This window comes from Orycteropus afer, unplaced genomic scaffold (genome assembly GCF_000298275.1).
Source record: "Orycteropus afer afer isolate SDZICR_OR568_19922 unplaced genomic scaffold, OryAfe1.0 scaffold00002, whole genome shotgun sequence".
NCBI lineage: Eukaryota > Metazoa > Chordata > Mammalia > Tubulidentata > Orycteropodidae > Orycteropus > Orycteropus afer.
In genome coordinates this window covers 6,232,531-6,259,813 of record NW_006921589.1, presented here as the reverse complement: position 1 = coordinate 6,259,813, position 27,283 = coordinate 6,232,531, and the positions used below count along the sequence as shown (strand labels likewise).

Here is a 27,283-nt window from a genome sequence, read left to right as displayed (position 1 = left end):
GCATTTGATAAACACCAAGGAGCTCTTGCAAGGAAAATGAGGGGCAAGAGGAAAATAAGGCCCCTGTGTTTTTGTTGAAAAAGGTCCTGGCAGGACGGGTGAAGAAAAAGCAGCCGCAGGAGCACAGTGAGACGTCCTAGGGAAATTCTGCCTGGCAGCGGAACTGACCTGAAAAAGGGCAAAGACAGACAGACAGGCAAAGTGATGAGCCTGCCAAGGAGGAAACTGCCTTGAAGGAGGTTTCTCCCTGGAGACACCGGCTGGGTAAGCCTACACTGAATTCATTGCTACGCACCACCTCACCCTTCCACTGTACCACCGAGACATGCCTGCACTGTCATCTGCAGGCCGAGGGGACCTGCCACGTCTGCTTATGGACCACGGTGCCACACCGCAGCTCAGTCCCATCTGAAACACAGCCTTCTAGGCAGTTTCGGAGCAGCCCCTGGGAAGCCATGGCCAAGGCTGGCCCACGCCTGCGAGACAGCATCCGGGCAGTGTTCTCTCTTAGTTTAAGGGTCGGTGCACTGAGAGTGGCTTACCAAGACGGAACCATCGTTGAAGTTTAAACAGCTTAAAGGGGAAACAAAAGAACCAATGCAACAAAAAACATACGGCCCCTCCATAGTCATTAAATGACCCAAGTTTACCAAAGCTCCTCACTCTACGGAAGCCTTAATAAGAAACACCAACCAAAAAACAAAACTGATTCATTTCTCTCACCATCAACTTGAGAAGGGGTCAGGCCTGTCGCTCCCCCCCAGCCCCCTGAAACGCTCTATGGGGTGAACTATAAACACACTGTGGGGCCGGGCTGCAGGCTCCAGGCCGCCATTCAGAGTGAGGGCATTATTTATGAGCAAGTCAACGGCAGAGTCTCTCCCAATGACTCCAAGCTCAGCTGGGGGGGGGGGGGGGTTGGGGAAGCTGCTACTGTCACATTACTAAGAACTGCACTGGAAAGACCCCAGAAGATGATACGTGTTTCCAGATCCACAGCAAAGGCTGCTTCTAGTCCCGAGGAAAGACCTGCATGTCCCCAGCTGTCACTCTTAACCCCAAAGCAGCCTGGCTGGAGTGAAGGTGGGCTGTTTTGCACATATCCCAAATGAAATTCTGCTTCATTGTCAATGCTAAAGCAAGAATTTCAATGAATTGCATTTTAGTACAGTAAAACCTGCAAAAGCCAGAACCTGTGTAAGGTGGAAACCTGTCAGAGAAAGAAAATGCAAAAATATTTTCCAATAAAAGGAGCAATAGGAAAGTGATAAGACAGCATCCTGTCAAAGGTGGAAAGCTTGTGAGACTGGGGAAAACCAAGCAACCGCACCGAGGTCAGGTAATCTCGCCGAGTTCCGCCTTTCACAGGATTCACTTTATTGGGCCAGAATGCACACTTGCTGAGACAGACAGGGAGAGGAATCAAGTAAAATACAGAAAACAAACCTATTTATAATGTAGAGCCTTAGTGAAATATGTATGCTACTAAATATGATAAAGATGGCATATTTTAATTCTATCATAATGAAAGTCTGACTTAAAAAAAAAACAAACTATTCCCACGTCCCCTCAAAAAGGGAAATCTTCAATGAGAGATGAAGAGAAGTCTGCATAAAATGCTGACCGTGCTCTAAGGCCATGCCATCAAAAATCGCAGACCTGGACGGGAACTGGAAAGCCATTCCCTCCATCACACCCCCCCACCCCCCGCCTTATGTAGAACTGTACCTGAACAGACTGCGCTAGCTGAAGACGACACCAGCCTCTTCTTCAAGGCCAATCAGAAAGACAGTTTCAAGATCTTCCCTGAGAATCTTGTCATATCTAAGAATCCTCCCTCGACCCAAGCCCCTCCTTCTATCTTCAATTCCAACTTGATTGGATTCATTTTTACTGAAGCACAAAACCAGACTATTTCAGAAGCTAAGCCAGATGCCGACATCCTGACAATGTTAGCAAAATAAGGCCTAAGAGACAAAAACTTAGAGTTCTTACTTTATAAAACAACTTTCTGAATCAGCACTTTTTAGCAAAAACTTGGTAAGCATGATAATGTCAAGCTGTACCTCTTGAGACATTTGGATCAAACTTTGCTTTAGTTCATTAACCAGTTAGGTATGTGGTCAAACAAAAATATTCGTATCACTAAATATAATGTTAAGCTCTTTTCAAAGCAAAGCAAAGAGCAGTGAAATTCAGTATTATGTTTTATTAGAAACACATCTAAAGCTGAGTGTGGAAAGCTCTCAAGCCAGCTCTCGGACCATCGAGTCCCTGCAGGCCCTCCCCCACTCCGAGGTCAGAAGGCCGCCCTGCAAGCCTCTGTGCCCGCTCTCATGCTAACCCTCCCCTGTTGCTGTGCGCTCCTAGCCAGCTGCTTCTGGCTCATGATGAGCCGGGTACAGAGCAGAACCACCCCACAGGGTTTTCAGGCTGTGACCTTTTGGACACGGATCTTCAGGCCTGGCTTCCAAGGCACCTGTGGTGCGTTCAGACTGCCAACCATTCAGCTAGTGGTTGAGTGTGTAACCACTGGTGACACCCAGGCTCTATCCACCCACATGTAAAAATTAAGTCCAATCATGGGATTTCTGACTTGCTAAAAATGGCATACTTTAATCTGTGATGACAATTTTAACCACTGTTCATTTCTAACTAGATCAGATTATGATTTTTTAAACACTTTACATGGATTTCTTCTAGACTCCTCTGTTCAACTAGAGCAAGGCTGACCTTCTGGTCTCCAAAGACACACATTGAGAGAGAAATAAAAAGGCCTTCAAGTGTTCAAGAGAGCCTAAAAATGGTGGAATTTGACTGATATTGCAAGGGAATTAGAAATACTGAAACAAAAACTAAAATGATTAAACTGCAAGCATTCCTTACTGCTTTTTAAAACATTCATGGTTCAAACCCAACTTTGCAGGCAGAAGTGAAGGGATTCAAAGAATGGCAGAGAGAGAATAACTGCTTCACTAACAAAATGAAGGGAGCACACCCCACACTAATGCAGCAGCTAGGCCTGAGTTCCAAGAGGAGCACCTCTACCACTAGCAGAAGGAGGTTAGCTGGTAACTCAGGTGGTCAGTGCAACTTTAACACTGTAGCTGGGACCAAGAGATCTTCAATCAGTCTCTTTCCAGTAGTAAAAGAAGCCACATCTGAATGGAACCTTAATAAGGTCTCAGCTGGTGAACAATCAGACATGCATGGTAGCCAAAGGCTACTTTCAATCAACAACAAACAAACAAAAACACTTCTGGAGAAACAGCCTAAGGAGCCCTGGTGGCACAATGGTGAAGCTCTCAGCTGGTAATCAAAAGGTCAGCAATTCAAACCCACCACTGCTCCGCGGCAGTCGGCTTCCATTAAGATTATGGGGCAGTTCTACTGTGTGCTATAGGGTCAGGGTCGCTATGGGTTAGAATGGATTCGACAGCCATTGGTTTGGTTTTGGTTTGGAGAAACACCAGCATGTTGTATCTAGAAACGTAAAGTTGCCAATTCAAGGAAAATTGTGTTGCCTTGTTTGTGGGAATTCTAATATTCAAATTCTACAATCAAACTATGTCACATTTCTTTTATTCATGCATTTAAGCCTAAATGGAGTTCCTGGTTTGCTGGTACATCAAGGTTTATAAATACTGTAATTTTCCACCTGTGCCCAAAATTCTCCCCAGCAAAAAGCCTCGCAGCCTCCTTTTCCACCACCTCCTTACACGTCAGCTCTGCTGGGATCCAGCACAGTAAAACCACTTCCCACATAAAAAACAGATTTTGGGAAAATAGTGTTCTCTGTTGGAATACACGTGGAAGCCCAAACAAAAGAAACAGCAGCTAAGCACAAGTAAGAATTTAATTTCCAAAACGTAGTGGGGTGTAAGTAAGTGCCTTAATGAAAGCTTTTGTACCATCTCCTCCAGGGCTGTAATTGCCTGTCTCCTCAAACGGCAGGGCTGCTTTGAGGACCTTGGGGGTAATTCTTGGGCCGTAATCCAGCCCAGCACCTAGTCTTTAGCACATTTTCTGGCTAATTGACCTTCAAAGAGTTTGGGAGCTCCCTCTCTTGCTCGTTGCCAAACACCTTTCACAGTTTCTTTTTGCCCTGTCTTTCTTTTAGAGTAATATTATAGGCCCAGAGTTGGGAGAGGCTTTACACACAGAGTCATTCCTATAATTTTATGAAGGTTCGGAAGTAGAAGCTTAAAGGGAGGCAACTGAGCAGACCCCCAATCTGAATGGATCAGACAGGGTTATCAGGCATGATAACAATCTTAGCCCCCCGCCACTGGACTACTGGTACTTTATGGATTCGGCCCATCACAAGTCACCTACTCACACGATTTTACCTCTTCCTTTCTTCACTTTGTCAATCCATGTTCTGCTGTTTAAACCCACGGTACTGCTTAGATGTGGAACCCTACCACCCAAGTTTCTTACAATAAAAAAAAAGAACAAAATAAGAAGAGAGAAAGGAATGTCCACATATCATATATATCATAGCAACTAGCAGAAACTATGTTTCAAAGTAACCAAATTCAGGGACCAAAACTACAAAGTACAGAATTATAGAGATAGAGTAAACCACTGAGCCAAATGAATATATTTTAAATACATTGTTTTAAATTACTACTTATTCAATATGGAGTGGGTGGGTAAGAATCATTCACCATCTGACTTGAAGGCTGGCACCTATCCAAATTCTCCTTCTCTTCCCAAATCCCTAACTGATGGAGTGGGTGACAGGGAAAAGAGTGGAACAAGACTGAAACCACCATTCCTACGCTGGACTTTCTCCTTGTCTCCCACCAGTTTTCTAAGAATATAGTAACCATTACTGTAACTCTACCAGGACATCATTTTACTGGAATCCACAATCAATGCCCACAGAAGCAGCAGTCAAGAAACCAAACAACATATTGCATTGGGCAAATCTGCTGCAAAAAGACCTTGTGAAAGTGTTAAAAAGCAAAGCTGTCACTTTGAGGACTAAGATGTGCCTGACCCAAGCCATGGTATTTTCAGTTGCTTCATATATATGTGAAAGCTGCACAAAGAGTAAGGAAAACCAAAGATGTCTCTGACTTCTGGTGCTGGTGAGAATATTGAATCTCCTATGGACTGCCAGGAGGATAAACACATCTGTCTTCGCAGGAGTGCAGCCAGAATGTCGCAGAAGTGCAGCCAGAATGTGCCTGAGAAGTGAGGATGGTAAGCCTTTGTCTCACGTACTTTGGACACGTTCTCAGAAGGGACCAGTCCCCGGAGAAGGACACCGACATCATGCTTGGTAATGTACAGGGTTAGCAAAAAAGAGGAAGGCTCTGAAGGAGTTTGACTGACACAGTGGCTGCAACAATGGGCTCAAACACAATAATGACTTGAGGATGGTGCAGAACTGGGCAGTGTTGTGTTCTGTTGTACATATGGTCACTATGAGTGGAAGCCAACTTAACAACATCTACAACAACCAGCACATCAACATCACCTTCACTTGCTAATGGAGAGAAAATACAGAATACGGGGCCTACATGCACACACACACACACACACAAAAACACTGAAGGCACTTGACTGCTAACCAGAAGGCTGGCGGTTCAAACCCACCAGCCACTCCTTGGAAGGAAGATGGGGCAATCTACTTCCATAGTGATACTGCTTCGGAAACCCAAGGAGGGGTTGCTATGAGTCGGGGCCGACTTGATGGCATATAACAACAACAACACTGAACACACACTCATGACACCATACCTGTGAGCATGGTGTCATTCTTAAAGGTAGCTGCTCTCAATGTTTTAGAACCAGGAGTTGTTTGAGGCCACCAACAGAATTATATAAAAGAGGGAAAAAGACACAATGTAGGGAAGACATTAACTTATGAAAGAAGAAAAAAGGTGTCAGAATATGGAGAGGAAAAACTGGCATCAATATGGACACATACACACACACCACACACTTTTCAGATCCTACTACACTGGGTTGGGAGAAAACATCTTTGTAAAGACCATTTAATTTGTAAGTGGAGACTGAATAATTTCCAACTGGTAATATAAAACACCCACTTCCCCCTAGATGTATACAATTCTTCACCTCACATCTGAAGTGAAATATTTATGGTACCTAAAGTCTTTAAAGAGAGGAGACCTAATCCCTTGAGTTTAATGGCCATCTTTCATCCCTTTCTGAAGATCAAAAGAAAGAAAAACCCCTTACACAACTTTACAGTGCTAATCCCAACACACCTGCAGACATCATTAACTCTTAAAGCTAAGGAACTGGACCCGATGAGAACTAGGACCTACTTAGCCCCACAGCACGGAACTTGGAGAGGGGTCCTGTGTTCACAGCAACTTTGTATCAAGGCAGGACACTGCAATATTGGTATTACACACAAAGACATGATCCTGGAAGACCTTATTGCTAAAAAGTCATCAGCAAAGCCCAGACTATATAGTTTTCTAACCAACAGAAAAATGTCTTCAATAAATAACTGTCTTCTTTTATGAATTACCACTTTCTCCCTTATTAAATATTAGTATTAATATCCATAACTCCAAAATTTCCTAGTCTTAATTTGTGCAGAGAAATCCCTAATTTATTTTCATGGCTGTTGCTTTTTAACACTGTAACATTTTATGTTCCTTATTAGTTTTATGTTCATAATTAGTTCATTAACTGGACAAACACTAAATGATGACATAGAAAATGCTTAGGGTTATCTGTAGGGGTATGTATACACACATTCATATGTGCTGCATACACACCCACACACACAACACACAACACACAGAGGCACAGTTACAGAGGCTTCCTAGACATAGCCAAACAGCTTGCAGGATTGGTTTCCAGGGTTAAAAGGCTTGAGACCACAGTCTTGGAGGAAAACTTAGTAAACTAGCATAGCACAGGTCAAAGATAATGCAGCCTAGTTTGATGAGTAACATCTGGGGTCTTAAAAGTTTGCAGGCAACCATCTAAGATACAGCTATTGGTCTCTACTCATATAGAGCAAAAAGAATGAAGGAAATTAAATGTTCCAAGAAGAAATGAACTGACAGGACTGAGAGCTCACATGAACCACAGCCTCTTCTAAACTGAGACCAGAAGAAATAAATGGTGCCCAGCTACCACTACTGACCATTCTGACTAGGTATACAAGAGAAGGTCTTGGGTAGACTGGAAGAAAAATGCAGAACAAAACTCAAATTCCTAGCAAAGGCCAGATCTACTGAACTGACTGAAACTAGAAGAACTCCCAAGACTATACTGTATCGCCCTAACATAACCTCTGAATGTGAAATGGAAGCGATTTCTGCAGGTCATCTTTCAACCAAACTACAGATTAGCTTACAAAATAAATAAGTAGCACCTGTGAGCAACATGATCCCTCAAACAATTAACTGTATGAGGCCAAATAGTCAACATTTACCTAAAAGCAAATGTGAGAAGGCAAGAGAGGAAGGGAAGCTAGATCAATGGAACGGTACAAACAGAATGGAAATAACAAAAGCTAACACACTGTAAAAGTTGTAACCAATGGCACACAATAATTCGTATAAAAAGTTTTTAAAAAAAAAAAAAAACCAAACTCACTGCCACTGAGTTGATTCTGACTTATAGCAACCCCCACTGGGTCTCCAATGTTGTAAATCTTTATGGAAGTAGATGCCCCATCTTCCTTCCACAGCGTGGCTGGTAGGTTTGAACCCTCAACCTTCTGGTTAGCAGTCAAATGCTTTAGGCACTGTGCCACCAGAGCTCCTTTAAAAACAGTAAAAGGTGACACTAACTGGCTGTGTAAACTTGCACCTAAAAAACAGTTTAAAAAAAAAAGGATACGCTAAGGAAACACTGAATCTCGTTTGAAGTCTAATCTAAACTCTGTATCTCTCATAAACACAGACAACATTCCTATTTCAAAGCCTGAAGGAGAAGCTCAGGGGTGTTGGAAGACCTTCAGTGTGATCCATCTAACTGCATTTATCAATCAGTCTCAACCAAATTTGGGGACCACCAAAGGATTCTTCACTATAGGTTAAAAAGTGCCTCTCCTATCTGTTCTCAAAACTCCTGTTCCTAAATAATGCACCATTGGACACGTGCAAAACACCCAAAGCATTTCCCAAGATTTTTCAGATTTCTTACATAGTCACAGAACATATGTAAAATAACATCTTCAAAAATAAATGGTATGGCTTACTGGTCTGACAGGGACTGGTGGTATGTCTGAGAGTACAGCCCTTAGCCATCCTTCAAGCCTAGAAATGAACTCACCCCCCAGCTCAACTTTCAGCCAAATAATAGCCTGTAAGGTGAACTGTAACACCAGGGAGGTACTGACTCCTTAGGACAATCACACACCTGAGATGGAAAGGGCAGCATTTGCCCAAAGATGAAAACCAGCAGGCAGGCAGAGACAGCAAAGGACAGACAGAAACGGTAACCACAGGGGGGAAGCGGGAAGAGCGCTGTTAGCTGTGGGGACTGCAACAAATATCATGAAACAAAATGTGCATGAATTGTTGAATGCAAAACCAATTTGCTCTGTAAACTTTCACACAATTCACAATAAAAAGTTAAAATAAATAAATGGTACGGCTCATCCTACTTTCCTGCGCCAACACATGGTTCTTCTTCTAGCCTGAGAAAAACCTCTAAGAGAGCTACTTCTCAAACCAAGTATGTTCGACCTTCTACACAGTATAGCAAAATAATAATAATAGACTGTTCTAGGACTAACTATGGAAAGAAAGGCAATGCCGAGAATATGAGATTGTATCTGTAATTCTACCTTAACAGTCAGTCAACCTTTGGCCAACTTGAAGTGAACCTAACTTCTAACACGTAATCACAACAGAAGCGTTTTAGTTTCAGGACTAGATGTCAGGTGACAAGCAGGGTGTGTAGCAGAAAGAGAAAAGTGAAGGAGTAGCGGCTGTGTGCAAGCACCATCCTCCACCTTGTCCTCACCCACTCCGCCTGCAGTTAGAGCAGCCGGTGGCCCCAGTCCGCCTGGTGCTGCCCTCTGTGCGGCAGGCCTGCCACAGATGGGAAAAGGGAAGCACAAGGCGATTAGGAGACTGGCCCAAGGCAAGCAACTGGAGAGCCAGAGAGCAAGGCGGAGGCGAGGGGGCGCTGAACCGGCCACAGGCACAGAAGGCCAAGTCCGTAATGCTTTAAGTTTTTGTCAAGCTGTCCATTTCAGGTCTGCAAACTTCTAGTTCAAAAATAAACAACAAACCCTATTTAAAAAGTGACCATGGTAATTCACCACCTCTAACTTTGGGCAATCTACTTCCGTAGTGATATTGCCTCAGAAACCCAAGGAGGGGTGTTATGAGTTGGATCTGACTCGACAGCAGTGAGGCTTTTTTTTTGTGTGTGTGTGTGTGTGTTTTTTTAACTGAGGACATAAAGAGCTCTGATAGAGCAGTGCTTAAAGCTTTCAGTTGCCAACTAAAAGGTCAGAGGTACAAACCCACCGGCAGATACATGGGAGAGACAAGGTAGTCTGCTTCCCTAAAGATTTCCAGCCTAGGAAACCTGATGGGGCAGTTCCACTCTGTTCTATATGGTTGCTATGAATTAGAATCGATGCCATGGCAGTGGGTTTGGTTTTCAGTTTAATCTTAGGTCACAGCCCAGTATGCTCTGAGATATCACTGCTGTTCCTGTTGGCAGTTGTAGAGGTGATATGGACTCACAGCAACCCATGAGCCCAAGCAGAACTGCCCCACAGGGTTTCTAGGTTGTGATAGTCACAGGAGGAGACTGCCAGGGGGATTCACTAGTGGGTTTGAACTGCTAAGCTTTCAGTCAGCAAATGAGCACTTAACAGCTGTGCCACGAGGGCTCCTTTCTATGTAGATATATACATACATATACATTTTCCTAATACTTTTGTAAATATAATGCCCTAACATTTATTTCATCTTATTACTTTACCACTGACAAAGTATTAGATTTCATATATTAAATGACTAATTCAATTATATTTGGGGAAATTTAGGAAGCTGTAAGACAGACTAAGGAGCCCTGGTGGTACAGTGGTTAAGAGAGCTCAGTTGCTAACTGAAAGGTTGGTGGTTCAAATCCACCAGCTGCTTCATGGGAGAAAAGATGTGAAAGTCTGCTTCTAGAACTCTTGATTTTCCAGTACCTGGAAGCAGAAGGTGCCCTTAAGTACGTAGTGTTCCGGAATAATCATTTCCACAGTCACTATGTACCACTCCCTGTGACATGACACCTGGTATTACTAAAATGTCACAGAGAGACAGGCAGATTGCTGCTGTCAGGCTGTCTGTGGCTCAAGGAGACATGAGTATCTACAACAGAATCTCAGCGATACCCTTAATCACGGCACCTGAAAGAAGCACATGTTGTCTAGGTTCTCTAGTGCAGCTGTAACAGAAATACCACAAGGAGGTGGCTTTCACCTACAGGAATTTATTTTCTTATGGTTTACGAGGCTAGAAGTCCAAATTCAGAGTCTGAGTCTAGGGGCTGGGTAAAGGCCCCTCAACCTTGAGCTTCAAATCTGCCTCTTGTTCCAGGCCCACTGGGGCAACCTGGAGGCTTGTTCTGCGTCATGCACCTGCTGGCTGCTGAGACTGACAAACCCAAGATAAACAGTAAAATGGCACAATCCAAAGACTGGCAGGCAACACAGCAGGCTACAATTCAAGTCCAGTAACTGGAGATGAGGACTCGGCTAAGCACAGGATCCCAAATGTGCCAAAAGCTAGACACCATTCCCAAAGCTTCTCTACATATGGTGGACGCAGGCCATACTCCGATGATAACTCCCCTTCAACTACTTAGCTGCTTACTGCAGATTCCACCATGGAGGTGATTACCATCTCATCATGGGGAATAAGTACATCCAGCTGTCAAGCCACTCAAGCCCATGGCCCAGCCAAGTTGACACACAACCTTCACTACCACACAAGTGAAAGTAAGTTGTACAGAGGTGAGTGAGACCATTAAATCAGCATTACTATGGTATTCATGAACTTCTGGGTATCTATAAGGTGGGATTCAAGCTTTTCAAAACAAGGATCCTTCGCTTAATATCTTACTTGCAATATGTATACAAATGGATCCCTTTTTTAAAAATGGCCCTTAGGTGGAAATCCAGATAATACTTTAAAAGTCAGTACTTTCTTAAACAAGGATCCTTTGCTCAAAATCGGCTATTATTATATATTTATATAAACTGCTACTTGGCACATCCAATTTGATATACACAGTTTAGATAAATAAATATCATTGAAAGTTATTCAGCAAATTGTTATAAAGTTAAATGTTAATAGTTTTTAAAATCTTTAGTCTCTCTGAAGCCTGCAATGAATAGAAAAACTAAGTTTCATACTTACTCTTTTGTGTATGTTGTTGTTGTTATGTGCCCTCGAGTCGCACCCGACTCAGAGAGATCCCTCCTTGGGTTTCTGAGGCAGTAACACTACAGAAGTAGATTGCCCAACCTTCCTTCCAAGGAGTGGCTGGTGGGTTTGAACCACCAGCCTTCTGGTTAGCAGTCAAGTGCCTTAGGCACTATGCTACCAGAGCTCCCCTTTTGTGTAAACAGCACAGATATAAATACGGTACATAAACACATAGAACACCTGTGGTCTTAAAGATTCATGGAGGGGTAATGGGGAAAAAAAGTCTAAAATGGCTCCTAAGGAAGGAGAGAATTTTCTAAAAAGGTTGAGGAAGACTGTGTTCCAGCAATGTCTGCAGACCTGGCAGAGAGCTCACTAATTGGAAATGAGTACTGAAATGTCAAGTACGGACCAAACCAAACACAAAGACGGCGTGGGTGAAGAGCTCTGCCTTGTGTGTCCAGCAGAGGGGCAAGAGCAGTAAACACACTCAAAACCACTGCAGCACTAAGGGATCAGTGTGATAATTGTGGAGGTCTTAATAAACATTTTTCATAAATATTATACTTAAGTTTTCACTGTGTGGTAATTACTGCTGCATTGTATAATAGTGTCCCGAGTCAAAAGACTTGAAAAGTCAAGTAAGTTAACCAAAATTATAGTATTTGAAAACTTGGCCTCAAACACACAAAAAAAAACAGAGAACCAGAAGAACAAGGACTGTTTTTATACTGAGTGATAAGATCAGGACGCTTACAAATGTTCAAACTTTTTTTTAGAAACTTGCTGCATTGGTAAAGCCACGTCTCTGCTGACGACAACTCAATGTGGAGGCTGGGTCCAGAAATTTCTGTATAAAGCAAACTGTAAGCTGAACACTTTTACTTCAAGAAATTGTCCAATATACCTTTTTCTCATATATTTCCAAGCTCACATTACACTAAAAACCAGTGGGAAGACTACAGAAACATTACAATTTCACCCATATTATTTAGCATCTGAAATTTTTCACAGGTGTCCTTAAAGAGGAAAAGGTCACGACCTGTAGGTCAAGTCAATGATCACTTTGGTGTTACTGTAACAGAAGGTACCTAAATAACCCCTGCTTGTACATATGGTGGAGGATTAAATGTACAGGCTACTCACAAGGTTATTTTCATTGCACAAAATGAATTCTGAGCAGCATGAAAACGACACTTGTCAAAATTGAAAGTTCTAAAATGTCTGTCTCTCCATCAGAGAGGTCCTGTATGACGTTAAACTGAAGTTTTCTATAGAACTGAATAATCAAAACTGAAATAGATAATAAATTAAAGAGGGAAAAAACCCTAATCTCTCAAGTCAATGCAGCCAATCACAAACAGAGCCTACTACATTATACAAGAAAGTATTTTCACTGCTGATTTGCCCAGCAATCACATAACTGTTTTAAACACAAAAATGTTGAGAATTTTCCTTGCCCAGAAGTGGTTTTTGAAAAGGATAAATGCATTTTAACATACATAATTTAGTTTGCAATAAACCACAAAAATGAAGGGAAAGAAGCCTGCAAAAAAGCATATACACATGCTATAATAATCTGATCAAATGCCACTAAAGCATTAAAGCCTTTTGAGACCCTTAAAATGCCCTAGTCTGCTAAAAAGTTAACAGTGGTTCTCTCTTTTGTTTTCACTCAACAATTGACCTTACATTCCACCAGCATCTCAATGGTCTATCTCATTCTGTGCTCTGAACTGCAAGGGGGCTCAGCAAATTAAAGCGATCTTAGACTAAGCGTCCATGGCTTCCAGCTCCAGCTGCACAGACGGGCTGTCCAGGGACTTCTGCGGGGCCCTACACGCTGCAGAGTACTGCTGCCTGCGCAGCGAGCAGCGTTACTCTCCAAGGTCACCAGGACTCCAGGACCGATGTGGCAATCTACCAAATGAGTCTAGATTTCTCTCATGAAGGACAAAAGCCAAGTTTCTCAAAGGGGAATTTAGTCCTTCTCCACTCTTCCCTGCCACCAGGCAAAGCAGCACAAAAGGAACCCGGTAGAGTTCATTAAAAAGGACAGCAATCAGGTGTAATTGCCAAGGTAATCGACATTAGCAGGAATCTCTGGTGAACAGACTTAGCTCAGTTGTAACTGTAAAATCACCAGGGATTTGTAATAGAAGACAACCCAGTAGTCAAGACTAGCAGGAAGCAGAGTTCTTCATTTGCTTTACTCTACCGTTTGACACTTTGAGGATCTTGTCTTAGTAGAAAAAGCTATATGCAAGATAACAGAACAAATCTGAGGAGACGACATAGCTAACCATGCCCCGGCAACCAAATTCCTATGTTTACGGATTTACTTAGGAGGCTGGAAACCAACTTTGTTCCTTGGTTGTAGATTTATGTTTGGATGTATTTGTGTGTGTGTAAATAGAGAGAGATATAGAAATATATATAGAGAGAGAAACAGGGAGATAGAAAGATCACCAGCTTTGCTACTGACTTACTTTGACAAGCTACTTTTTTAAGCCTTGATTTCTTTAAGCATACCAAAACCAAACCAAACTCACTGCCGTCAAGTCGGATCCGACTCATAGCGACCCTCCTTGGGGTTTCAAGGCAGTGTATCTCTATGGAACTAGATTGCCCAGTCTCCCTTCCCAGGAGTTGCTGGTGGGTTTGAACCGCCAGGCTTCCGGTTAGCAGTCAAATGCCTAGCACTTGTCATTAGATTATCATAACAGATTTAGAAATCCCTACAAGAAATGAGGAACTATTATTTATAATGACACTAGTTGTCTTTGACTTCCTGGCCGTTATAGTAGGCATCAGATGAAATAAGCACTAACACTTGGCACATGGCTAGGACTCGGGGTCGGATGCAGGCGAGGGTGGCAAATGGGCCAGTGGGAAAGACACTGCCCTTTTCCAGAGAAAACCAGTCAGACACGGTGAACTGTGTACTACCCGGGCCAGCCACGCGCATGAGAAGTTCTACCAAAGCACCTCAAATCCATAAATCTTGGACATTTCATTAATGTAAAAACTTTAAACCAGTACAGTAGTCTTCTGACAGTCCAAGTAGATTGAAAAGGTGACTTATCACTGAATCTATAAATACTGGCACTGAATTAAAAACCACAGCAATGAACTGGCCTAAAGAACTGACATGAAGATCTTGCACCACCTCAGAGCAGTTATAGCTTATCAATGTATTTCTTAATTAAAAACAAAACAAACAAATATTCCAAACCAAAACAACACACAAAGTATGAAAATCATCAGAATATCTGTTCTGCGTTGGTACAGGGTATAAGGGATCAAAGTACAACATCATATATTTAATATTATAATACTCTGATTTTTAATAGGAGATCAACACACATTAGCTGAATCATGAAAGGTTCCAACTGGAACATATTGTGAACTTTTCCATACGCTGAGTGCTGCCTGTGACTCTGGCCTTCCCGGAGTTTCTTACATCAGTTTTCTCCTTGGCATAACCATGGCCACCATTCAAGCTCAAGTCCTCATCGTCGCTGCTCTACATTACCCAATAATTCCTCGCAACCATTCCCTTTCACCTCACACTTCGTGCCCTCCAACCGACATATTGCCAGATAAGTCCCTGTAAAGTACATAGCGAATCAGATCATCTGCTTCAAAAAAAAAGGGAGGTACTCAACTACCTAGCTGACACCCTCGTTCTCACCCTCAGGACTGTCAGTACAGTCCCAGCTCCTTCCTCACCCTACAGTCAAACCATATGGACTCCCTGCTGCTGCTCTATACACACATCATATGCTTCCCATCATTTTCACTTTGCTCAAGTGGTTGGCCTCACTTCCTGTCTCCGTCTACTCCTTCAAAAGCCCATCTCACTTGCCAGAAACTCACTAATGGTTTTCTAAATGCCCTTAAGAAGTTGTACCATCTCCCTCTTTGGAAACTTAAGGTATTCTTCTTAGTAGCTTAGCAACTCTAAAGTTGGTTTATAGTGGTTTTTCCCCACTGGTTTCTTGAGAGTAGGGCCTGTGTCCTACTTATCACGTCTTCTTAAAGCATACCTCATATACCTCCTGACTAGGAATTGGGACTCTTCTGAGAAATAAATGTCTAAGGAACTTATTGAGACTAGAAGGTCATAGTATTGAGGTGTTGGTTTATACAAATCGTGTCAGTTCAAAAGTTGCATAAAGTATCGTATCTATCATAAATTCTCCAATTTCTCATTCAGTTCTTTGCAATCTTTCAAGAAAGCAAGCAAGCAGACCTCTTACACAGGACAATCCGCTTCAAGGAACAGATTTTTACTGGCTGGCTGCTTATGAAGGAGGATTTCTGAGAAAAGGACCTGCATAGGATGTAAAGAAATGTGTCAAAGCAGCTTTCCAGTTCCCACTATAGTGGGTGACAAGGTCTCAAAGCAGAATTCTTGACGAGTAAACCAGTGGATGAGAACTCAGGCAGGGGGGCCTTGTGGAAGAACACTGGGAGGCAGGAGCCCTGGGTTCTAGATGCATGGCCCAGCCCACCTCACCCAAGTCACCTCACCTCACCTCACCTGCCTGGCCTCAGTTCCCTCACTCGTAAAACCAGAGAACGGGACTGGACAAACTCCTAACTCCCCTCCAGTTCCAACAGTCTGGAATCCTATAAACATAGCCCATGTCTCCACTGGATTAATTCTCATGAGACATTGGGTAGAAAACACAGGTAGTAGCTCCCTGCATTACTGACATTCACAAATTTTTATTAAAAAAAAAAAAACCCATAAATCTTCAACCTAGAGAGACCCATGTATTTCAGGTTAGTACATTTTTTAAAGTCTCAAAATAAAAACAAAACAATAACAGTAATTAAAACTAACAAAAAGAACTTGTGAGGACTAAAAAAAGTAAACCTAAAAGGAAAACAAAAATATTTTCCACCATAGCTCAGACCACCATAAGCAGCTACAAATAATACTTTCAAAAACAAATGCTCTATTAGGATTTAAGATGCCAGTGGTGGCATCTTAATATAAAAGGCAATGTGGAAAACAGTAGGAATCATTAATAAAATATTTCTCTCAAGCTGTTTCTGAATCTCTTGTCTAGCACAATGAACTCAGATTCAAGCTATGGGGATTTACAAATGAAAAATTTCAAACTCCCTTGGACAATGAGAAGCTAACACATTAGAATATATATGCCATATAGTGAGACTAACTTCCCCACAGATGACAAAGATTTTACTGTACTTGGGCTTCTAGGAAGGAGGATTCCCACCCTTCCTCAGTCCACTTTATGACTCACTAACATATGTGAGGTCTCTCAGAGTCAGTGCTGAGGTTTTTTTTCTTTTGCCCTAAAGGCTTCACACAGGCCCCTTTGAGTACAAATCTTCAGTCCAGGTTCCCTCAGCTTCCAGTTTGGCCATCTAGGTTCACTGTGGTGCTGGTAGTTTCTAGGTGCCAATAACTAGGGGTTACCGTGGTTCGGCTGCAACAAAGCCATATTGTGTGGCGCTTACAAGAGCTCTGAGGGATTTTCTTAAACTGCTGGAGGGAAAAGGAATATTTTCTAGAAAACACTAACAACTGAAGTTAAGCCTTACCCACCCCCGCCCCCCCGAATCAAACCAACAAACCTTACCAAAAATAGGGCTTCGCTTCTTCATTACATGACACTAACTCCTGGTTCCGCTGGTCTGACTTACCTTCTGAAGCTTTGATCACGTAACCCCCCTTCTTTTCACCAGGAGGCACATCTAGCAGCTGCATGATTCTGTCCAGAAGCCCATGGATTATCTCAAACCCAGGGTTCTTGTTATAGTAAACAGCACAGAGATGCCTGTAGTTTCTTGCACCCACATCTAGAAAAAGAAAAGAATTGGTCACATTTGCCATTATTTTGAAACTACCTTATGCCAATACATATTTGGGCAAAGTTAAGAAAAAGAGAAAACCCATTAATAAACATACAGAGAAATGTTCAACTTCAGAAATACAAAATAAGCTAAAATAGCCTTTCTCAACCATCAGATTCTCCATAGTTCTTTTATTTAGGGGATGCTAGTAACAACAACAACAACAAGTGCAGTACAATCCTTTGTAAACAATTTTGGAATACATAACAGAGCCTTAAAACCTCACACTCTTTTATTCAGTAATTTATTTCCTATCCAAAGGAAATAATCCTAAATATAGAAAAAAGTCTTTATGTAGAAAGACAGTTAGTGCAACGTTATTTCCAATGGGAAACGTGGGAACAACTAAATTGGGGCATGGTTACCTCAAGTGCAGGCCCTCATCAGGGTGCAATGCAGAGGTAAAAAAGCATCTTTAGTCACTGAGTTTTACATGTAGACACTGTTAAGTTGGTGTATGTGCTGCTGTGTGTATTCTGAACAGAAAAATAAATTATTTTTAAAAGCATCTTTATGAAGACTAATCATAACAGAGCAGAACAAATGCTTCCAACACTAAACAAAAAAAGGAAGTCACAACAGTCAAAAAGAGCCCTAACTCAATTATATTGTTTAAACACATACATTGTTGTTGTTGTTGTGTGCCACTGAGTCAGACCCGACTCATAGCGACCCCTCCTTGGGTTTCCAAGGCAGTATCACTACGGAAGTAGATTGCCCCATCTTCCTTCCGAGGAGTGGCTGGTGGGTTTGAACCGCCAGCCTTCTGGTTAGCAGTCAAGTGCCTTGGCCACTAAGCTACCAGAGCTCCTAAAGACATACATAGGTTGTAAAATTATGAAGCAAAGTAAGGGAACAACTACCACAAAAGTTATGGCAGTGGTTACTCTAGGTGAAGGGAAGGTGTCGTGATGGGCAAGGGTCTGACAAAAGCTTACGGTACACTAGCAATATTCCATCTCTGAATCTGGGGATGGCGAGTTTGGTGGTGGCTTTCTTATCACTGCTTAAACAATATTATGACCATGTATACATTCCTCGCAATTAAAACATGGGACCAACGCAGAATAGCAAAGTTTATGAATCACAATGACATGACCACAAGCCAAACGACTCCACGAACAGGAAAGAAGAAGGAGACATGTATCTCAACGTTAACACAGGTTGCTGCGAGTCAGAACAGACTGCACACAACATGTGTGAGTGAGGATAATTGTATGGCAAGTTGTATGTTTTCTAATTTTTCCTTGATTAGTATGTATTCTTCTTTGAAAATTAAAACAAATTTTAAGAACTTGATACTTTAAAAAAGAATTGCAGCAACACAAGTGTCCTCTAATGGGTAAGTGAATAAACAAACTCTGGTACATCCATGAAATGGAATATAGGTTTTCCTCACTATCTGAAAGTAGAATGTTCCTATGAAACCCTTTGTAAGCCGAAATAGCGTAAGGCAGAGAAGCAGTTACCATTCATTTATATGGGGAAAACTGTTAAGCCTAACAAACACATACAACCTAAAACAACTCTAACGTACAGTGTCACAGACACCATTGAAAGCTATGAGGGCTGGAAGCTGAAATACGTGCTGAGCATAGTTCCCAGGGAAGGAGACTGGCAACACCACTTGGGGTACACGCTGCCTCTTTATAGCTTGCTGCAAAACAAATGCTCAACACTAGTTTCGGTTTTTGCCTTTTTTTGTAAAACTAAAAATCCTCTTCAAATTTCTTTTGGTTAATAGAAACAGGTACTAATGTAAAGCCAGGGGCTCTGGTGGCATACTGCTTAAGGCATTTGACTGCTAACCAGAAGGATGGCGGTTCACACCCACCAGCCACTCCTTGGAAGGAAGGTTGGGCAATCTACTTCCATAGTGATACTGCCTCGGAAACCCAAGGAGGGGTCGCTATGAGTCGGGTCTGACTCGACGGCACATAACAACAACAACAACAACAACAACAAATTAACAAAAAAATCATGCAAGGTTGGTATTATTTCCCCCATAAAACAGATAAAACCATAATTAATTACTGAGCAAATGAATTGTAAAACTAAAACTTGGTCAGCATTGACACTAAAACCAACACCTTCCTCTATACCATGCACCTTAAAAAATTTAGATGGAAACAAACAAATCAGGGCAACCTCATGTATGATGTAAGGAGCTCTGGTGGCGTAGTGCCCAAGGCATTTGACTGCTAACCTGAAGGTTGGCAGCTCAATCCCTCCAGCCACTCCGCAGAAGAAAAACTGGACAATCTACTTTTGTAAAGATTTACCGCCTTGGAAACCCAAAGGGGGTAGCTATGAGTTGCAATCGACTCGAAGGCAGAGCTTGGTTTTGGTTTTTATATATGATGTATACCTACTTAATATAGTCAAAGAAGTGCATCCCTGAAATGATTTTGATATGACAAACCAATGTTTCAATTTTTTAAAGTTTTATGCTTGTATCTTTGCTATTTCAGAATTCTATGTAATCAACTGTTATAAAATATGTTAGAAGTCAATAAACTAGACTATTTTAGAAGTCACTCATCAACAGTATTGTAACTCAGAGGAAATATATTCTGAGCTAAATTCCTAACTGAACAAACATCTTGCCATTTCCTGTTTCTGGGCACCTATGGTATCAGTGTTCAGGGCACTCCATCCAGGTATCCGTAGGCCCTCAGTCATTATTTTCTAAATAAATGAATAAAGCCTGGTAAGTGAGGTAACGCACGCAGAGATAATTATTACAGCGGACCAGCCGGTGGGCCACACTCTAAGTCAACACAAGAGCCAGATGATCTGGAAAAGTACTGTCCCACTGTAACTCTCCATCCCTTCCATTTTCTAGGGAAAGAATTTTGGTATCTAAAAGCTTGTAATCAAAGGTGTAAGAATAAAAGACCACTCCTCGGAAGGAAGGTTGGGTAATCTACTTCCGTAGTGATACTGCCTCAGAAACCCAAGGAGGGGTCGCTATGAGTCTGGGCTGACTCCACGGCATATAACAACAACAACAACAACATTAGAACCTGGCAGGCACAAAAGCAAAGTAAACCAAGGATACCCACAAACTACAATGGGCACCGAATTCCTCCTGGGGACGCATGCGCCCTCTACCGCTAGCTCGCTCTCGCGTGTGCGTTCTCCCCCTGAAGGGGAAAAAATGAAATGAAACAGAACCAAATTATCCCTTTCGTATTGCTGACTTGCTTCTGGGTATCTCTGCCATGTGGTGCCCATTTGTCGGTGTCACATGCTTCCACTTTAACACACAGACACAAATTTAAACTGCTTTGTAGTTCCATTTTTGCTGTGAGGGACTAGACCCGTAGTAATGGCACCATTCAGAGCTAAGCAACATCACTGCACGTTTATTTTGGTAACCTATGCCTTGGAATACTTTTTCCCTGATGTCCTAATTATGTTAAAAGTTGCTTTTCTGATAAGAACAGCAACATCTGGATTTAAGTCTTAGGATTTTGAAAAACAAATTAAGTGCTATTTGATGAATAGTGAAATTACAATAAAAAATGTAGGGCCTTTAAAAAAATATACTCCACTCGAGAAAAATTTCAGGATATTTACAGCACACACATGCAATAATGAACTGTATGCTTTTAAAACTAATTCTTTGGTATTTTTAGGTAACACCGTTGGTTTTGGGGGCTACATGATAAACATACGGTAAGACTTAGATTAAACGCAATCATCAAGTGCCCCCAGCCACCCCGACCGACCGGCTTTCCACACCTCCCGTGGGCTACCGCGCCACCTCGACTTGCTTCCTCCCAGCTGCTAGGAAGTTCCCTCTACTGCAGTGAATTGAATTAAAAGAGAAAATAACCACATACTCAGTTTCACCCATTCCTGCTATGAGAAATTGGTGGTGGTTGTTGTTGTTATGTGCCATCAAGTCGGACGGACTCTTAACGACCCCTCCCTTGGGTTTCCGAGGCAGTATCACTACGGAAGTAGATTGCCCCATCTTCCTTCCAAGGAGTGGCTGGTGGGTTTGAACCGCCAGCCTTCTGGTTAGCAGTCAAGTGCCTTAGGCACTATGCTACCAGAGCTTCATGAGAAATTGGCAGGTGTAGTAAAATTCCCATTTCCTAGATTTTTGTACTGAGTGACCATATTACATCACAGGAAGTTCACTGACTGCATGCCACAAAATAAGAACCATTCAGATTTCATGCCAAAGCTAGAGTTTGCTGGAAATGCCTCAGTTCTTTCTAACTCAGTTAACAGACCTCCTGTGTCATGCCATGAAACAATTCTGCTTTTTAAATGGGCCTGCCAAGTTATGTCAGCCTAAATTACACATGTATTTCACAGACTTCAAAGTACTGCCTGGAGAGGCTGATCTAAACCACGCAAAGGAGGGGCAGCTGCCTATGAGTCTCTAAGCAGAGAGCATATCAAATGATTTTTAAAAGAGAAGGAAAGAGTAGGACATGGTGTCCCCTAGTAGGTGACTACTGCTGCATACACTGACACTCTTAGAATAGGCTCCTGTTCAGTGTAGCTCCCTGCTCCCTGATGTACCAGTCACTAAAAGCATATGAGGGGTACCAGTGAGGTTAGCACACATGGCACTGACTGGAAAATAGCAGAGCTCTCATCCTGTTCTCACTTGCTATCTACAAAGCGCAAATAAAGATGCTGGGAGAAAGGGAAACTAGAAAGGCTTCCAGGGGAATATACTGAGCTTGACATTAACAGTCTGGCCAAGCTCAGAAAATAAAGACAAACCACTCTGATATTTAAGTCTATTCCATCCAACAAATTCACTTTAACAGGACTCAAAAGACCCAAAAGCTTGTGCTACAAATTTTACGGATCTCTAAGAGAATTTTAATGCAGGCCCAACACATTTACAAAGGCTGTAAGAATCCTGTGAAGACATAACACCTTTACAAATTCTGTCTAATGGTGGAAAATAGGAACTTTTATATACTCTTGGTAGGACTGCAAATTTTTAAACAATCCTTTTTGAAAGAGAGTTTGACAAGGTATCAACATTTAAGTGTGCATACCCATGTACTGAACCATGCTATTTCTAAAATACTTTACTTGTACAATGGTACAAGGATATTCATTGCAACACAAATTTCAGCAAACGTCTGGTAACAATCTATTTATCACAACAGTCAAAGTCAATAAATTATAGTACATCCATATGGTGGAACATTATGCAGCTATTAAAAAGAATGAGGTGAACAAAATAAAAAAGAAGATAGATGTCCCCAATATGTATTCATAGAGAAAAGTAAGGTGCACAATGCAACAAGTATCTTGTTTTGTAAATACTAAAAACTAGCCATATCTCTGGTTCTATGTAGAAAGGTAAAACATATGGTTGAATATGCATAAGAAATGTCTGGCAATTCATTTTAAGAGTGGGATTAGGGAGAAGTGGGATACTTGTAATTTTTTCTTTCCTAATGGCTGGTTGTTTGGAAGCAGATTGTCAGACCTTTCTTCTGAGCACCTGTGAGGGACTTGATCTCCAACCTTTGGTTAGCAGGGAGTGTTAACTGTACTGCCCAGGACTCCAGACATGGGTATGCTTGGTTAGCAGGGAGTGTTAACTGTACCACCCAGGACTCCAGACATGGGTATTCTTTTGGTTAGCAGGGAGTGTTAACTGTACCACCCAGGACGCCAGACATGGGTATTCTTCTTAACCTCAAAAAGAATAAAAGTACTCTTAAATTAAAAATATATAATCTTGAAAGCTACTGAAGATCCTACAAATATATTTTCAATTTTAAAAACAAGCATAATAAAACTAAAAACAATTTTTCTTACAACATTTTAATATTTTAACTCCAAAGTATAAGTTATTCTTTTTAAAATAACGCTGAAAAGCCATGAAACAAATGTGAGGAGAAATCTCTGACCTTCGCAATGCATGAATGAAAAGTTATATCCTCCTAAGTTGTTTTTTATTTAGTTAACATAAACCTGGAATGGATTTTTATCTATTAAAAAAATATAATATTCAATGCATGACAGAGTACATTATACTCACGTTAGCAGATCTTAACTATGTGGAACTAAACATACTAAAATAACTTTCTATATTAAAAATGATGTATTTACACAGTTAAGATGCCATCATACATGTGAATGATGCTACTTCAAATATTGTTAATGTCAGTGCTCCTTATACCCATATTTTTTGAATTATTAATTGGAAATTCTACATGCCAAAAATATGAAATAGTAAAATTAAATTAATCCCGACTGGTGACATAAGCTCTCCTCAGAAAACCATAGTCCACATGTGGATGCTAGATCATCTCCCATTATTGGGTGGTTACAGAACAAATGGACAATTTCTAAGCGCTGAGAAAATATTCCACAAGCCCATAATGAAAAAATTTTTACCAAGCTCTTTATCAAGAAGAGAGTTACACAAAATACTATAAAGACCTCCCTTGTATTTTACTAGCTTACAATGTAAGACAGATCCCTGAACAAGGCATACATACGTATATGGCACAGTCTCACAGCCAACTAAAAGAATAAGCCAAATCACAGAAGAACAGTGAGTTAGTTATGTTCTATGGTGGCCATGGCAGTCCAGAAAGGAGAAAGGAAAAGGAATTGTATATACTGAGAGAGAAAGATTTTCTTCTTCTTTTTTTTTTTTTTTTTAAAGTGGATTTCCACATCCAATCTAGGCTGGGTGAAAAAACGCAGCTGACTCTCTGATGTAGACAAGCTCCATGGAGAAAACAGAATCTGAGAAACCAATGAGACAGTGATTTGGGGGCAGGGTAGATGCAGCCTGTACCAGTTGCACCAGGACTGCAAAAATACCTTGAGAAAGGGGGAATGGCATCAGCAATGTGCAAGTTTGAGTGATATGCTTGGAGAGCCATGCAACTGGAGCTCTCTGATTGCTCAAGAGCTGCCAACCTACTCCATCTACTGTAAGTTACTAACATCTGAAAACTTCTAAATGCAGTAGTTGAAACTAAGGTGCATGGCAATTTGATTATCAGGTTCTCCACAGATACACGTCAAATGGATAACTGTATTATGGTATTTCTAAATCAAGGAGCTTGGTGGCACAGTGGTTAAGAGCCCAGCTGTTAACTGAAATGTCAGGGGTTCAGAACCACCAGCCACTCCACAGGAGGATTTGGCAGTCTACTTCTTCAATAAAGATTACAGCTTTGCGTATGAGCTGAGCATTTACATTAGGTAGATGCACTCCTTGGAGAGATCAATCATGGGAGAATAGAAGGGCTGTATGCACAGGGAAACAGCTTGAGGGGCAGGAGTGCATGAGAGGGAAGGGCACAGGGAAGAGGTAACTATGGGGAGGAAGTGGGAGGGGAGCTTTTGCACTGTGGGAAACTGTAGTCAATGTCATGAGACAGTGTATGTTACCTGCTGTATGGAAAGTGAATGCTCTGTAAACTTTCACCCAAATCACAACAAAAATTTTAAAAAAAGATTATAGCCTTGCACACCCCATGAGGCAGTTCTACTCTGTCCTATAGGGTCACTAAGAGTTGGGATCAAATTGAGGACAATGGGGTAGGTAAATCTAAATCACCCTATGTACTTTATAAAGCCAAAGTATGTCTTCCTTTCTTAGGCTCTTGTTCCTTTTAAACAGACTCAATCCCGTGATGTGTTTCCTCCTGTCACTTCTGTGAATTTCTAGATACACCAGCAGCTTTAGTGGTGATCAAGAAATAAAGTGTAATTAAAAAAATTCAATCTGCATTTAAGAAAAAAAAAAATCAGAATATGTGACATTGCAAAATATGTTGCTTTTCTGGGCATAGAGATTAGGTAGGGCCTTTGCCTGCATGAATTATGGCTCACTATGTTGGTTATAGTTTAGTTATTCTGGACACTGAACAGAATAAACTAAAGAATTAATGACCGAAACCAACCAATAACTCACACGGCAGCCTCCTATGAGTAGTTCAGTGCTGGCCCTGCAGACTATAGCCATAAACCCAAAAAGTTTACCCCAGGGCAGTCTGCATTCAACGTCTTGTTCCAAACACACATGCCCCTCTGCCCAACAAAAGGGATAAATCAACTTAGTCTCCTGAGTCATGACTAATTTTTTAAAATGTTGCAGCAACTTTGGATCTTGAGGCTCAATAAATGCAGTGGTTGGCTGAGCCTCAAAGAACCTGACTGTGGCAGACATAGACCGGAAGTGTTAGCACTTAGGAAGTGTGCCTGACTTAGTCTCTAAGCTGGCAGAGTGACAACCTTACACTACAAAAATGGTCAGTTAAAACAGTCCACGCTGGCACAGTAAACTGTCCGATTCAGTCAAGCGTGGAAACAGGGGCGAGCAGTCTTTCATCTTCTCTAGAGAGGCAGGTCGGAAAAACGTGCAGGATGGTACTGAGGTCCAGTACGGAGTCCACTTCACTTCCACCGTGGAACACAGGCTTGCCTACCCAAAGCTGCTGTGAGTCTGAGAGTGCTGGGTGTTTCCCTGTGACTAAACAGGTAAGTGGCAGTTGTGGGGCTCATTTCTCTGTGCCACTGGGGGCCTTCTTATTCCCTCTGAGCACCACCAGCAGGAGTCTATTCTCCGGTCTCTCTCTCTTTCAAGACTGGGAACTCTTTCTCTTATACACCAAGCAGTCCCTAGCAAAGAAAAGGAACCCCAAAATACTTTATACCAATGAACTGGATTGTCTTGCCCCCTTTCACTGCCTGCTCACCCCTTCTGAACTAGCAGTTAGAATACTACCCCTACTAATGAAGAGCTGAGAAGTTTTCAAATTAACTAGAAAACTGCTCCATCATTTGATTTTTGATAGAACAGATTTTTCTTAAAAAAAAAGTCTCCTTATTTGGGAAGACAGGGCTAATATAAATGCAACAGAGAGAGGATTACTGCTCTGCCAGATAGTGAAACATATACTCTCAATACATTGAAAGAAGTCAGTGATGGATGACTCTAAAAACAACACTCCTGCTTTCTTAATTCTCACGTTAGTACTTTTTGTTGTCTTATCCTAACGTAAAAGAAGGTACAAAGGAAGAAAAACCAAGTTAAAGGTTAGGATAAACACTAGGCCCAAGGGCCTTAGCAGACTGACATTAACCCTTTAATGGCCATTTAAGGTTTTTAAGACTAGAATTCTAGGTATCTGCCTGTGGAATTGCTAATGTGCTGATAATGAAGAGGGAGCCACCAAACAGCACTTACCATGCAGTAAAACTTTTCAAAATGCAATTACATTTTATCCTGACAACAAGTCTACTGGGCAGGTGCCATTATAATCCCGACCCGACTGTACAGACGTGGGAATGGACCCACAGAGAGATGAAGTCAACTGCCCAGAGTTAAGTAGCCAGTAAGTGGGCTTAAGGGCCAGGACTCAAACCCAGGAACTGCAATGCCTCCCTATAGGGTCCACTATGGACACCAGATGACAAGTTGGGAATCCACATGCACATATTTAGAATAAACCAGCGGAAAAGCTTCTTTGGTTAAGAAATAAAATCCAGGCCTACCAAAACATAAAACATACCCCAGATAAAGTCAAGGCAACCTCTGTTTTCAAGATGGTAGCCTTACTGTACACATTTACCTCCTCTCTTTCCCCAAATCTCCTACTAAATGGTCTATCCCCTTCAGTTGTTCTGTCTTCCTCAAGTGTTCTATCCAAAAGTGACAGAACATTTAAAAAAAAAAAAAAAAAGAAGAAGAAACCATTATAGGGCATGGGAACAGGCAAGAGTAACATCAGTTAGAAGAGAATCAACGGGAAAACAGAGAAGGATAATTACAACTAACACCAGCTATAAAAGAAGTCAGCTTCTTAAGCAGGTAAGAACTATTCTTTCTAATGGATCAAAATGCAACAGAAATGAAATCTGAGTTAAAAGTATATGACTGGGAGAGAGGCGGGGCAAGATGGCAGACTAGGCAGAAGGATTGCACAGACCCTCTTCAACAAAGAAAAGGGAAACCAATAAATACAGACACAGAAGATAATCTTGGACCCCTG

The 27,283-nt window shown here is 41.6% G+C and overlaps 1 protein-coding gene across 1 annotated transcript in view; it reads right to left on the bottom strand.

Annotated features, from left to right (window-relative positions):
• Positions 1–27,283, bottom strand: part of FARSB (phenylalanyl-tRNA synthetase subunit beta) — a 78,902-nt gene that overhangs the window by 302 nt on the left and 51,317 nt on the right. Inside the window, exon 16 of the mRNA XM_007935619.1 lies at positions 17,067–17,222. Within this exon, the coding sequence (XP_007933810.1) occupies positions 17,067–17,222 (156 nt within the window). The remainder of the gene's footprint in view (positions 1–17,066; positions 17,223–27,283) is intronic.